Here is a 14,142-nt window from a genome sequence, read left to right on the forward strand (position 1 = left end):
TGCGGCTAATGGTAGTCACCATTGTAGCTTTCAAAGCCCTCTAAAACAAATTTAAAACCCTCAATCAATGTTCCATATACACACCGCAAGTATATATACATAATGTAGTAAGACACGTTCATAACAATATGTAATACCGTATTTTTCGGACTATAAGTCGCAGTTTTTTTTCATAGTTTGGCCGGGGGTGCGACTTATACTCAGGAGCGACTTATGTGTGAAATTATTAACACATTACCGTAAAATATCAAATAATATTATTTAGCTCATTCACGTAAGGGACTAGACGTATAAGATTTCATGGGATTTAGCGATTAGAAGTGACAGATTGTTTGGTAAACGTATAGCGTGTTCTATATGTTATAGTTATTTGAATGACTCTTACCATAATATGTTACGTTAACATACCAGTTGGTTATTTATGCCTCATATAACATACACTTATTCAGCCTGTTGTTCACTATTCTTTATTTATTTTAAATTGCCTTTCAAATGTCTATTCTTGGTGTCGGGTTTTATCAAATAAATGTCCCCAAAAAATGCGACTTATACTCCAGTGCGACTTACACTCCGAAAAATACGGTATGTTCAATGTTTACCGTATTTTGGTCATTTTATGCACTACTTTAACTTTTTTTCTCAGTGCATTTATTTCCATTTCCATAGCAGCGCACTTCCAACTTCCGGCAACAAATGTGTTCCTACTTCCGGAAACAAACGCATGTGTGTGTTCTAATCATGACAGACTTGGTAACAGACAATGAAGAAGACTATTTTTGGACAAATGAGGATTCACAACCTTATCTTTTTGAAGCTGAATATACGGAGGATGAACTGCTGCTTATAGAAACGAGCACAAACAGAGGCTGAGACGTTGGAGCAGACGGAAGCTGAGGTCGGTGTGTTTTGACGCTCCAAATGTGGAACTTGGAGGCAAGCTATGCAGACATAAATGTAGTGCTCACCCAACTAAACCGGAAAAAAATGTCTCCTCAGTGTTCAGTCTTACAATAACAATGTCGCTACAGCCTGGTTATTATACAGGTTACGGAACATAAATGAAGTATTGTTGGCAGTTTTTCGATGTATTTTCAATGTGATTAAGGGGCAGAATGGATTGCTCCCATTAGCCGCATTGCTAGCCACCTCGAATGAGCCGATTGTTACAAATTAGAATGCAAAAAACCCCAAAACATTTTGTCTTGTCTCATAAGGATTGTGATCTACAGGCAAAATTCCCCAAAAAAGTGCAGTTCCCCTTTAAAGGTAAGGAGTTTTGTGATTTCAAACTGTGGTGCACCACCGGGCTAATAACAGTGTGCATGCCCACAGGAAGATGGACAATTCAGATAGTAGTAGTTGTTTTGAACTTGTTATTAAATAGAAAGTTGATCCTTAATCCGCTTATGTTTGTTTGATATGCAGGACTTTATAGAGCTTTATATTATGTTCAAAGTGTACAAACTTTTACTAAAATACAGACTTTTGTCGAGGCTAGAACCCATTATTAATGTTTACTTTGTTTCTTATGAAGAACTTTACTTAAATATTTGAACATTTCTATTTACAAACACTGTTCAAGAATCAATTAGGTTCGTAAATCCAAATCCTCTGTACATACATTTTTATACAAAAACATGTTTTATAGTACCACGGGTAAGTATGTTATTTTGTCCATGTTGGTATCAGATAAGCAGTTAATAGTCACCAAAGCCAAATCCGCACTAATATGAGCAAATTCAATTGTGTGCCAGCAGTTACCAACCTTGGCCTCGTTGTTTGCAGACAGTATCTTAGCGCCGCACTCCACCGAGGCGTAATTATTCTTGAAGTTTTTCTGGACCTTCTTCACTGACTGGGTGCTGCCGCTGGTGGCCGTATGGAGACTCTGACCTGCAAGGCAGGAAAGGACATTATTGTTATGCAACACTTTTAAAAAGGCATGCGTCGCTGACTGCTGCACATTGCGCGCAGAGGGGCAGAAAGACACATGCAACCTAAAAAAAACAAACAGTTGGGGGTGTAACGGTACACAAACATTTCGGTTCGGTACATACCTCGGTTTAAAGGTCACGGTTCGGTTCATTTTCGGTACAACAAAATATCCTTTTTTTGGTTATTTATTTACCAAATTTGTAAACAATGACTTTATCCTTTTAACATTGGGAACACTATAATAATTCTGCCCACGTTAATCAACATTAAACTGCCTCAAGTTGTTGCTCAGATTAAACAAAATGACAAAACTTTTCTTCTACATATAAAAAGTGCAACATTAAACATCCATCCATCCATTTTCTACCGCTTATTCCCTTCGGGGTCGCGGGGGGCGCTGGAGCTACAATCGGGCGGAAGGCGGGGTACACCCTGGACAAGTCGCCACCTTATCGCAGGGCCAACACAGATAGACAGACAAGATTCACACTCAAATTCACACACTAGGGACCATTTAGTGTTGCCAATCAACTTATCCCCAGGTGCATGTCTTTGGAGGTGGGAGGAAGCCGGAGTACCCGGAGGGAACTCACGCAGTCACGGGGAGAACATGCAAACTCCACACAGAAAGATCCCGAGGCCGGGATTGAACTCACGACTACTCAGGACCTTCGTAATGTGAGGCAGACACACTAACCCCTCTTCCACCGTGCTGCCCGCAACATTAAACAGTTTCAAGTCAATTGAAACAGCAACATTAAACAGTTTCAAGTCAATTGAAACAGCATTTGGGAAGCCTGTAGTTGATTTTTATTATGTAAATGTTACATCTTTATCGACATGTGATAGCAGGGACCATGCCATTCAAAACTAGGCTGCTACATTACTAATGTAACTATAGCTGAAAAAATGGTACAATAGCAATAGGAGAGACTATTCATCCCTGAACACCATGGAGTTCATGTAGGCTTAATGACGCAGTTACATTATTATATCAACTATCAGAGACAGAAACTCTTCATTTAACATAATGTCCTTTTTTGCTGCTTCAACACAGCTCAATCAACACAGAGAAAGGTAAAGTGAAATCTCACACACACACACACACACACACACACACACACACACACACACACACACACACACACACACACACACACACACACACACACACACACACACACACACACACACACACACACACACACACACACACACACACACACACACACACACACACACACACACACACACACACACACACACACACACACACACACACACACACACACACACACACACACACACACACACCAAAATGAGCTAACGTTACGCTAAAAGCTAAGCCAGGACTGCGAGCGAGCTGAGCTGCCTTTTATATTTCTAGAAGGTCAACGGGCTCATAGTGATGTTACTACCGTAGTAGTTGACTGGGAGGTGTTTATTATAATTTGGGGAGAGTCCGCTGCCTGATGCTTACCTGCTAAACGCTAAGCACTGACTACATGCGCTCTGAATACGCACTGCTGATTGGCTGTTACCGCTCTGTTTGTAACCAATCATATGGTTGTGTGGGTAGGACAGTGCTGGGTGCTGTGTAGAGTACTGACAGAGGCAGAAGGAAGCAGAGGCGGCTACTTAATATGTTCGTGTGGAAACTCGTTCGGTACACCTCCGAACCGAACCGAAACCCCCGTACCGAAACGGTTCAATACAAACACATGTACCGTTACACCCCTGCAAACAGTAAATGACCAGAAAATAAAACATCATAGGCATAATCTTACTTTTCTCCTTCTCCACCTCCATGACTTGCTTTTTCCACTCGTCAAATGTCGGGATGTCGTCTTTGCTGGGGACCGAGGGATCCGACTCTCTGCCAGTAGCAGCCTGCCTTGCCTGAAACACGCATAATGTATATTCCAAATCAAACATTGTTATGGATTTGACTGCTCTGCAATGTGAACTGGGTGCACTTAGATGGTCATGCTCAGTTGCCAGGAAGCTACCACAACACTCAGGTGCGTTTAGCTGTGAAAAATCCTTCAGATCTATTACATAATTCGATGTTCGGATCTCAGAGGCTTCTAATAACCCATAGTCCAGACTCCTACATCTTTATAAATCTGACTTTTTGCCTAAAAATGTAACCACATTGGTATAATCAAGGCTCTTTTTTTTAGGAAAAAGCAGGTCACGTAACCTTGTGCAAAATTCATGGACTTCCCGCTGTTAGCGTAGCGTGGCACATTAGATATTCAGCAGCAAATAGGAGGAGGATGCATTATTTGTAGAGCCAGCACGTGTGGCTGCACGAGGGGTCTTGCAACCTATTGCTACACATTAGCTTCAGAGCACACGGTGCAGCGGTCAGGAAGCCGACAACATCGCTTTTCCACAACCTGCTCACGTCGACCAGGACACTCACATTTTCCATTGCGACAGAGCAGCATTTGTCCCGTCTCTTCTCATGTCATACTGGAAAGAAGAGATGTGCACTGGAACTTATGCATAGACAATCAGTCCTGCATTACAGGTCCCTTATTTAAAGTGGACCTATAATGATTTTCATCTTTTCTGTCCTATAAATGTTATAAATGGTTGTAGTGTTAACAAGATCAAAGCATTACATCACAAGGTTTGCGCATTTTGGCATTTGTTTGCACAAACTTTTGGTTGGCTCTGCAGTCTAGCTACTTGGTGACGTCACAGTGAGGTAGACGTACAGTACAGGCCAAAAGTTTGGACACACCTTTTCCTCATTCAATGCACACTCTTGGCATTCTCTAGATGAGCTTCAAGCACACATGTGAAGTGAAAACCATTTCAGGTGACTACCTCTTGAAGCTCATGGAGAGAATGCCAAGAGTGTGCAAAGCAGTAATCAGAGCAAAGGGTGGCTATTTTGAAGAAACTAGAATATAAAACATGTTTTCAGTTATTTCAACTTTTTTTTGTTAAGTACATAACTCCACATGTGTTCATTCATAGTTTTGATGCCTTCAGTGACAATCTACAATGTAAATAGTCATGAAAATAAAGAAAACGCATTGAATGAGAAGGTGTGTCCAAACGTTTGGACTGTAATGTCGTTATTTGGATATTTAGTAAAGCATTCAGCCAGCTTCAGGCTGTGAGGAAACACACAAAAACAATGTAGGATAAAGTATTATTTACATAATTTATATAATATTGGCATGCACACAACACCACCAATGTGCGACATGCAGTGACATATATGTTGCTAAAAACATATTTTTAAAGTGTAAATCAGTGATTCTCAAACTGGTACGCAGGCTCCATGTAGTGGTATGCCAAACAATCACTTGATTAAAGTACAGTGTTTTATTTCCCTATATCCAAACAGTGTTGCTGTTTAAACTGTGTATACATTGTTACAGTAGCCAAAAATATTAAATATACTTGTTAAATAAAACCTCTGCCTTGTTTTTAACGAATACTTAGGCCTACGACTAGGGGTGTAAAATTTAATCGTCACAAATCAAAAACCGATTTGAATACCTTGTTTGGCGAGCCTCTGGATCTAGTATGGATCGGTCGATGTCCGGTTGGAAAGTCATGAATCGGTTGATTGGAGTTCTGCTACAAAATATGGTCGCTCTAATCTTGCAATTTTTTTGTTATTTTCATTGTAATTAGACTTCTGTGATGACATAATACGAGAGTACTGTTCTCGCTTGCAACTGACGATATGACCACCACCCAGACATACAATAATAGTACATAGCTCATAAAAAAACATATTTTTTGTTATTTTCATTGTACTTAGGGCCAAATCACTTATATTAGAAAATATTGTAAAGGAAATGGCTGCTATCATTTGATTATACAGTTAGTAAGACATTTAAATTGTTATGTCAGGTTTGAGACGGATGTGCTGCTGGTATGGCCACAGTGTGCACGTCTGATGTTTATCTATAGCCTTTTTATCAGACATTACAAATGACATGATGGTAATTGGAGATGTCCGATTATGGCTTTTTTGCCGATATCCAATATTCCGATATTATCCAACTCTTATTTACCGATTCCGATATCAACCGATACCGATATATACAGTCGTGGAATTAACACATTATTATGCCTAATTTTGTTGTGATGCCCTCTGGATGCATTAAACAATGTAACAAGGTTTTCCAAAATAAATCAACTCAATGGAAAAAAAATGCCAACATGGCACTGCCATATTTATTATTGAAGTCACAAAGTGCTTTTTTTTTAACATGCCTCAAAACAGCAGCTTGGAATTTGGGACACGCTCTCCCTGAGAGAGCATGAGGAGGTTGAGGTGGGCGAGGTTGGGGGCGCGGGGTTGAGGTGGGGGGGGCTAGCAGGGGGTGTATATTGTAGCGTCCTGGAAGAGTTAGTGCTGCAAGGGGTTCTGGGTATTTGTTCTGTGGTGTTTATGTTGTGTTACGGTGCGGATGTTCTCCCGAAATGTTTATGTCATTCTTGTTTGGTGTGGGTTCACAGTGTGGCGCATATTTGTAACAGTGTTAAAGTTGTTTATAAGGCCACCCTCAGTGTGACCTGTATAACTGTTGACCAAGTATGCCCGCATTCACTTGTGTGTGTGAAAAGCCGTAGATATTATGTGATTGGACCGGCACGCAAAGGCAGTGCCTTTAAGGTTTATGGCGCTCTGTACTTCTCCCTACGTCCGTGTACACAGCGGCATTTAAAAAAGTCATACATTTTACTTTTTGAAACCGATACCGATAATTTCCGATATTACATTTTAAAGCATTTATCGGCCGATAATATCGGCAGTCCAATATTATCGGACATCTCTAATGGTAATGCGTTCACACCCCAACAAATCAGTAATCATGATTTCAATATTGATAACAATAATTTTAATTATTACTTTGGCCATAATTGGCAGCCCTAGATCTTATACATGAACACTATTTTTATCCATATGGACAAAAAGTGCAGTTACCTCTTAAGGCCATATATATATATATATATATATATATATATATATATATATATATATATATATATATATATATATATATATCCATCCATCCATTTTCTACCGCTTATTTCCTTCGGGGTCACGGGGGGCGCTGGAGCCTATCTCAGCTACAATCGGGCGGAAGGCGGGGTACACCCTGGACAAGTCGCCCCCTCATCGCAGGGCCAACACAGATAGACAGACAACATTCACACTCACATTCACACACTAGGGCCAATTTAGTGTTGCCAATCAACCTATCCCCAGGTATATATATATATATATATATATATATATATATATATATATATATATATATATATATATATATATATATATATAAATAAATAAAGGCAACACTTGACCTGACATTAAAAAGTAAAAATTTGAGGCCTGCTGTTGACATTTTAATTGTTTTAATTTTTCAAACCAGACTGACCTGCTGCTCTTGGTGCTGCGAGGCTGGGAGGTTGTTCTCCGGTTCCGTGTCAGCCTGTTCCTCCTCCCGCTCCTGTTCCTCACGGCCTGCAGTGGATTCAGCCACTGCTTCTGGACCCGAATCCTGGTTCTGGTCCGACTGCTGGTCCTCTGTGTCAGCCTTGTCTTCTCTACATCAGAAAGTGAGGGCAGGAGGGTGGAGGACACACGTGAGTAATGGTGCCATGACGTAGCAACAATTAGGTTAGATTCATTGCGGTGATGAGTAAGCAGATGGCGGCTTGATTAAAAGTGAAACGGGAAAGGACAAGAAGGTCAGCGGTCGATGGAGGCAAAGCGGACTTGATTATACCAGTCTCGACTTGCGCTTGGATTTACGCTGCCGTAAGAGGGGGCTTGCAAACTCACCTGGAGAGAGGGCTGCCGAAAGGGGAGTTTTCACAGGTTGCCAGTTTGGCGGGAATGACCCCGCATTGCGAGTCAGAGTGCTCAGCAAAGACAAAGCTGTCTGCTGGGGGCTCATCTCCTGAACTGACAACCCGCACTGCACTACGGGGGAAAGAAAGGACATGGCGTTTACCACATCTCCTCAAGATGTGGGGAAGAGGCAGACAAACTGATGCACACAAGGGAAGTGGAGGTGGAAATGTAATGGCCCTCCGTGAGAAAGGCAGCCGTCCTTCTTGAAGGTGCCACCCAGAAGATGCCTTTCATCATCTCTTAAGTCCACCATGTCCATTAGGAATGTCCATTAGTGAGTGAGGAGTTTACAACACACTATGCAACACGTTTTTGGAAAATGACTTCATATAGGAAGGACCAGGGGCCTCATGGATTAAGAGTTGTGTGGATTTCTTACTAAAAAAATGGCATGTTTAAATACAAAAAACAGCATGCACAAGATAAAATTCAGATGTGTTAAACTGCAGGGGTGTAAAACTCATTTTAGCTCATGGGCCGCATGGAGGAAAATCTGTGCACCCGCGGGCCGGACTATTAAAATCATGGCATTAAAAATTTTAAAATAAAGTTCAGATTCATTCTTTGTCTTACTTTGGCCAAAAATAGAACAAACACATTCTGAAAATATTACAATAAAAATTTACAAAAAAATACCGGCAGCAGTAAAGTTTAGATCCATGAAGGAAAGAAGAAAGTGAATGAATGTTTATAACTGAATACATTTACATATGCATACAAATGTGTTTTCTTTTGTATTTTTTTTTTTTATGACAACCTTTTTCCAAATCACAATATAGAATGTGAGCTATACGTAACAGTATAATGAATACATTTATACTTTGTTTTCAAAACGGTTACAAAAAAGTGGGACCCCAAAAAATTTACTGTCGGACCCCATTTTTATGACTTGATGGGGTCCCTGGGACCCCATTCTGAAAATTCCTAGCGCCAACACTGATGGAGTATTGGTGCATGCAAAACAGCAGCAGGTGGCTGTGGCCTGTGGGCCGGTTCTAATATTACTCAAATATCATCCCGGGGGCCATAGATAATTCATTCACGGGCCGGATCTCGCCCACGTGCCTTGATTTTGACACCTAAGTGTTAAAGTGTGCGCACATATTAATCCAAGCACGTTTCTGTACATCTCAATGTGGAATTGATCCCAGATGTCTGCGTGCATAGGCATGCCCAGGCCACACCCCCTTACAAATACGCAAATCTTATTAAAAATAGCGCATGTGCCTGAAATCTGCACACAATGTTCAATCAGAATTCAATAGGAGTCAGAAGGAGGTGCTTCTTTCTCGTGTTTCCAGCAAACAAAAGAGGGTTGAGATCGTGAGCCTGTCAATGCTGTGGAGTCAAGAGAACTGCAAACAAGAACCAATAGAAAATAAGTGGTACGACATAACGAAGAAGGTGAGAAAGAGGATTGATGTGCAAGCCCAAAACAGGCGAGTGTACCGGAGATAAAGTAGTACTGCATCCCGTTTAAAAAGATAGCCACTGCATTAATACGTAAAAACTTGTAGAGAGCTACAAAGGGAGGTGACTCTAATTACCCCCAAGATAAATATAATATGTGTAATTTATAACAAGTGTTCACAGCCAGATTAGAGTTTCATGTAAACATTTTGTAATATTTGGCTTGCTATCTATTAAATTTAAACATGCCAGCTTATCAAAAAGGATACGAAAAACAGACTCTTGTTTGATTACTCAATTTATTATTACAACCCAGGAGAGCTACTTGCGGTAGCAGCCGTACGTGACACAATGTCAGCCCATTCCTCCACCGTCCCCGGTGCCTGTGTTCTGCAACCCCCAGCTGCTGCTGTCAGCACGACTGGCCAAGCACGTTTGCTGGGGTCAAAAACACATTGTGACAGCAATAGGTGGTAAAAAAAAGATCGCCAAGATAAATAGACGTCCTTGTGAATAATTATATGAATATGAAATGAAGCATTAAATGCCTCAGTTGTTGAAATCAAATATTGGCAAAGCCCTAACGACAACCTCTGTATGTCGGCAAAGTATCCGCAGCCTGTAGAAATGTGTGCATGTGAAGTATTATGTTGGCATGAGGCAGCGCACCGTTCCACGCTCATTTCGCTCTTGATACATCGGATCTTTGCCATGAAAAAGGGGCGAACGCCAGAATTTTGTGCGCACGCAAGCTTAACACATGAGGCCCTTGGTCTACTTTGACGCTGCAGTTTGTGATTAAACTATCAAATGAAACTCTTACCCCGTGTGAGTCGGAGCAGCACTCTCTGAGGTAGGTGTGTTGTCGGCTTCATGCGGAATTGCAACAGGGTCCGAGTCGGCAGCAGCAGTGGCGGAGTCAGCGTCAAGGAGCTTGTCGGGGCGCGGGGCATCTTCGGATGCTGAAACTAGCTCTAATGTGGAGGAAACCGGAGCTTCCTGGTCACGGTCCTGGTATTGGACACGGGTTTTTGTCTGCGGGTCTGAATCAACAACATGGTCTGCTGAGGGTTCTGTCTCATTGGCGACTGGTACAGTATCGGACTCCGAGTTGGTTTCTTCCTCTGCTCCATGTGGAATCACAGTCTGCATAGACATAAAGAAAACAAACGTGTGACAGGTTTGCATAAGCAAAAAAACACTAAAAACAATACAGGATTTTACCTGTTCTTGATGCACGTTGTGTGCTGCTCTCTCAGCCTCTTGTCCCACAGTGTAGGAGGTGTGTGTTGTCCGGTCTTCCACCTCCTATGGAGACACATATGAATCAACCACAAAGTTAAGGTTTTAAGTAACATTTAAACCATCTTAAAACTACAAAAAGTGACTTAAAAAATGCTGCAATTAACATCTGTATTCAATTATCCTCTCGGTCTTCTGTAGACGCTGGCTGCTTGGTCTACCAAAGATAATAAGTCCAATTGGGGCGGAAAAAAATAACAGTTGTGGCTGTAGGAAACCCCGAAATTATTCTTATGAACACAAGATGCTAGTGTCTGTATTTGAAGCATCACAAATATTTAGCAGCCAACAGCTTTATCTAGCTCTGCATACGCTTTAAAATGTTGTTTACAATTAACTTATCAGTGTAATAATGCTGACTGAGCAGTTTGCTACTAACCTATAGATAATTCCACAGGGTTTCAGTGAAACTAATTTAATTAAAGTTAAAAGTTAAAGTACCAATGATTGCCACACACACACACTGGGTGTGGTGAAATTAGCAGCAGCGGTGACTGCGCTCGGGAATCATTTTGATGATTTAACCCCCAATTCCAACCTTTGATGCTGAGTGCCAAGCAGGGAGTTAATGGGTCCCATTTTTATAGTCTTTGGTATGACTCGGCCGGGGTTTGAACTCATGATCTACCGATCTACCACAAGGCCACTTACTCAAAATAAATTTAACGCCAAATGTCCTACCACAGTAGAACATTTGTCTATACAGAGCTGTCTGTATAGACAAAATTGTCAGCATTTGACAATGATAATCTTGAATAATTGAAAAGTTTACATTAACTTTTACCCGCTAGTAAATTACAATTGGCTCACAAGACGGTTTAATCTGTGAATTTGTTTTATTGTATTTATTTTGCTGTGGTAGTAGCAGCAGCTGCTAGTTGTGGTGGCGTCAGCAGCAGTTGCTCTGTTGGTCACACCAAATAAATAACTGCTGCATGCCTTTAATTGCCAAATGCATGTGTGATTTTAACGCATTACATTTTTTAATGACTCTGGACATTGAATTTAATGCCTTTTAATGCCACTTAAGGCCTTCATTTTTGCAAAACCCATTTAATTACTTTTAATGCTTTTTAATGACTCGCGTAAACCTTATTGCAATTATCATTTTCCCCCTCTTGGTCCTTGAGTTTTGTTACTTTTTTAATCATTTTGTAGATTAAAATTGAGTCTTCACTTGATTTAAACAATCATTTATTACAGTTTGAATTAAAGCAAATTCGAAAGTGTTTCAGTGGGTTAGAGGTGTGTGTGTGTGTGTGTGTGTGTGTGTGTGTGTGTGTGTGTGTGTGTGTGTGTGTGTGTGTGTGTGTGTGTGTGTGTGTGTGTGTGTTCTATGAGGCCTGCAAAACTGCCTTGTCAGGCCAGTCGCTTCAACACATTGATCATCTTCTGCGCACATACGTGACAGAGTACACCAAGACAAAACAGCCCCATTAGCTGTAAGGGAAGGAGAGGTTGGACAAACATTTCAAGTAAACTGACGTCATTGTGGTGTGTATTAGTAGCCTTTAGTGGGACCGCAAACCTAACAAGATAAATAACTCCCCATTGTTATCCAACCGCAAGGCTAAAGTTTGCTGAGCGCAAGCATGTGTGCTAAAGGCGTACTTAAAACCCCGCAAAACAGGTCCTATTCTAACTAGTATCATTCCCGCCAATAGTTTGCATAGCAAATGTCACGTTGAACCCCATAAGATCCGCCCAAAATATCTGGTCTTACTGCTATTAATAGCTTATAGCTAGAGATCGACATAACTTTGATATTCCAACCATGGGAAGGAAGAAAGTGAAAGTGCAGCACAGTACTGAGAAGCAATTCATTGAATTTAAGAAAGAAAACAAAAAAAACAACCGTGTGTTGTCAACTTGGTGAAAATAATATGACAACGGACAGGTATCCAAGAAAATATGGAAAAGCTGATGATTGTGTGTTTGACAGAAAAGCAGCTGAATGAGACACGGTATAAGTCCAACATGACTTCATAAAACCACTGTAGTTGTTAGTGGTACATTCTATTGTACGGTTTTATATACAATATTTCTTATCTAAATGTTTGTTAAAATGTTGCCCTTTTCTAGACACAAGATGCTTCTTATCCATCATTGCACTAAAAGAGTGCAATGAAATGCAACAGTAATCCCGTCCAAAAATAAATCTAAATACGACAGGGTTGGACAAGACAGGAGGCTGGTTGGGTCGCCACGGGAGCGGCGCCACATAAAAAGGTAAGAAGGGGAGAACAAGAGGAAGGAGAATGGAGAGGAAAAAAGGCCAATCCCAAACTGCCCTTCTGAGGAAGGTTAGTTTGGGACGAGAAAAAAAAACCTTAGCAAACATAACAATAAGCACATTTGAGCACATATTACAACATTAAAAAAAAACTTGAGACTTGCAATAGGGACAAGGGGTCCGGCTCAAAGCTGGGGGGGGGGAAGCACCAATTAAATTGATTTCAATTATTTAAATGAGCATCATTCATTCGAGATACGAGTGTTTTGAGTTAAGAGCTCGGTCACATAACCAATTAAGCTTGTAAGTTGAGTTCCTACTATTTTTTGACTTAGTTTATCCAATTAACTATAGTCATCTAGTGTACATATGTATAACTTTTACTTGGAGCTGCATTCTAAATGTATCAGTGAACTATGTAGAATATTGCAATATATCGCCATATCACAGTCCCCGCCAATACCTATCCCTAGCTCCCACCCACCCCCATGTTCTATGACTCATTAGTCAGATAAGTTTCTGACAACGTGGAACTAGGCTTCTTTTTATGGAGCTTTTGATGCATGGTTCCAGGCTTTCAGTGAGATAATCAGCTCGTAAACTAACCATAATAAGTTAAAATATGTCAGATCTGCGATTCTGGAAACTGTTACTGCAGAGGACTTCTTTAACATGCACAGGCCTCCATAATCCTGAACCCTATCCAGGATCCACCTCCTTCTCTTACGAGGTCAATAAGGGCTTGACCCCGCTCACTCCACCGGCCATCTGGGTTGTTCTCAAGTCTAATAGTACCTCTCCCGCACAGACAAGGTGAAGCAGCATGTGTCGGCGCAAAAATAATCATTCTAAATTCTACAGAAAATGAAGACAGACCTGAGGTTCTGCGGAGTCCTGTTCCTGTGTTCGGTCATCAGGGATGTTGTCCCTGTCCTCAGCAGGCTCACCTGGGCCAGACAAGCTGTGCTCCGAACAATAGGCATGATGACTAGGGTACCTGCAACACACACAAGTGGAGAATTGCATGATAAATGTGTACTTGCATAGAAAAAAGGCTTCTTCAATAGTTGCTGTGAGTCTGCAGCTCCACAAGGCAAACTGCACTCACATGATGGCACAAGCTCATTATCGTTGTGACAAAAATAAATGTACGATGCATGGTAGCACTTTTGAGCACAGGAATACTTGAGTCTCGTACTGAGAATAAACCGGTTTGGTTGATATAATTGTATGAGGATGAGGCAAGTGAAGACTGATTGGGAAATCCCTATGTTGGTTTCACCATTGTTAATAATAATAATAATAATAATAGATCACACCCTAAAGCTTAGTATGTGTTTGAACACAGTGGAACGCCTGACGT

General features: G+C 41.0%; 1 protein-coding gene across 4 annotated transcripts in view; it reads right to left on the reverse strand.

Moving 5' to 3' along the window:
* suco (SUN domain containing ossification factor) overlaps positions 1-14,142 on the reverse strand; it is an 89,396-nt gene that overhangs the window by 32,464 nt on the left and 42,790 nt on the right. For 2 of the 4 annotated variants that reach the window (XM_061978215.2, XM_061978218.2), the window contains exons 2-8: positions 13,656-13,776; positions 10,469-10,552; positions 10,068-10,390; positions 7,763-7,903; positions 7,356-7,524; positions 3,723-3,834; positions 1,766-1,893 (exon numbers count right to left, since the gene is read on the reverse strand). In XM_061978215.2, the coding sequence (XP_061834199.2) occupies positions 1,766-1,893; positions 3,723-3,834; positions 7,356-7,524; positions 7,763-7,903; positions 10,068-10,390; positions 10,469-10,552; positions 13,656-13,776 (1,078 nt within the window). Of the gene's footprint in view, positions 1-1,765; positions 1,894-3,722; positions 3,836-7,355; positions 7,525-7,762; positions 7,904-10,067; positions 10,391-10,468; positions 10,553-13,655; positions 13,777-14,142 lie in introns of all 4 variants that reach the window. The other 2 variants (XM_061978217.2, XM_061978219.2) reach the window with 2 other exon arrangements.

Source organism: Nerophis lumbriciformis, linkage group LG18, assembly GCF_033978685.3.
Source record: "Nerophis lumbriciformis linkage group LG18, RoL_Nlum_v2.1, whole genome shotgun sequence".
In the NCBI taxonomy this organism is placed as follows: domain Eukaryota; kingdom Metazoa; phylum Chordata; class Actinopteri; order Syngnathiformes; family Syngnathidae; genus Nerophis; species Nerophis lumbriciformis.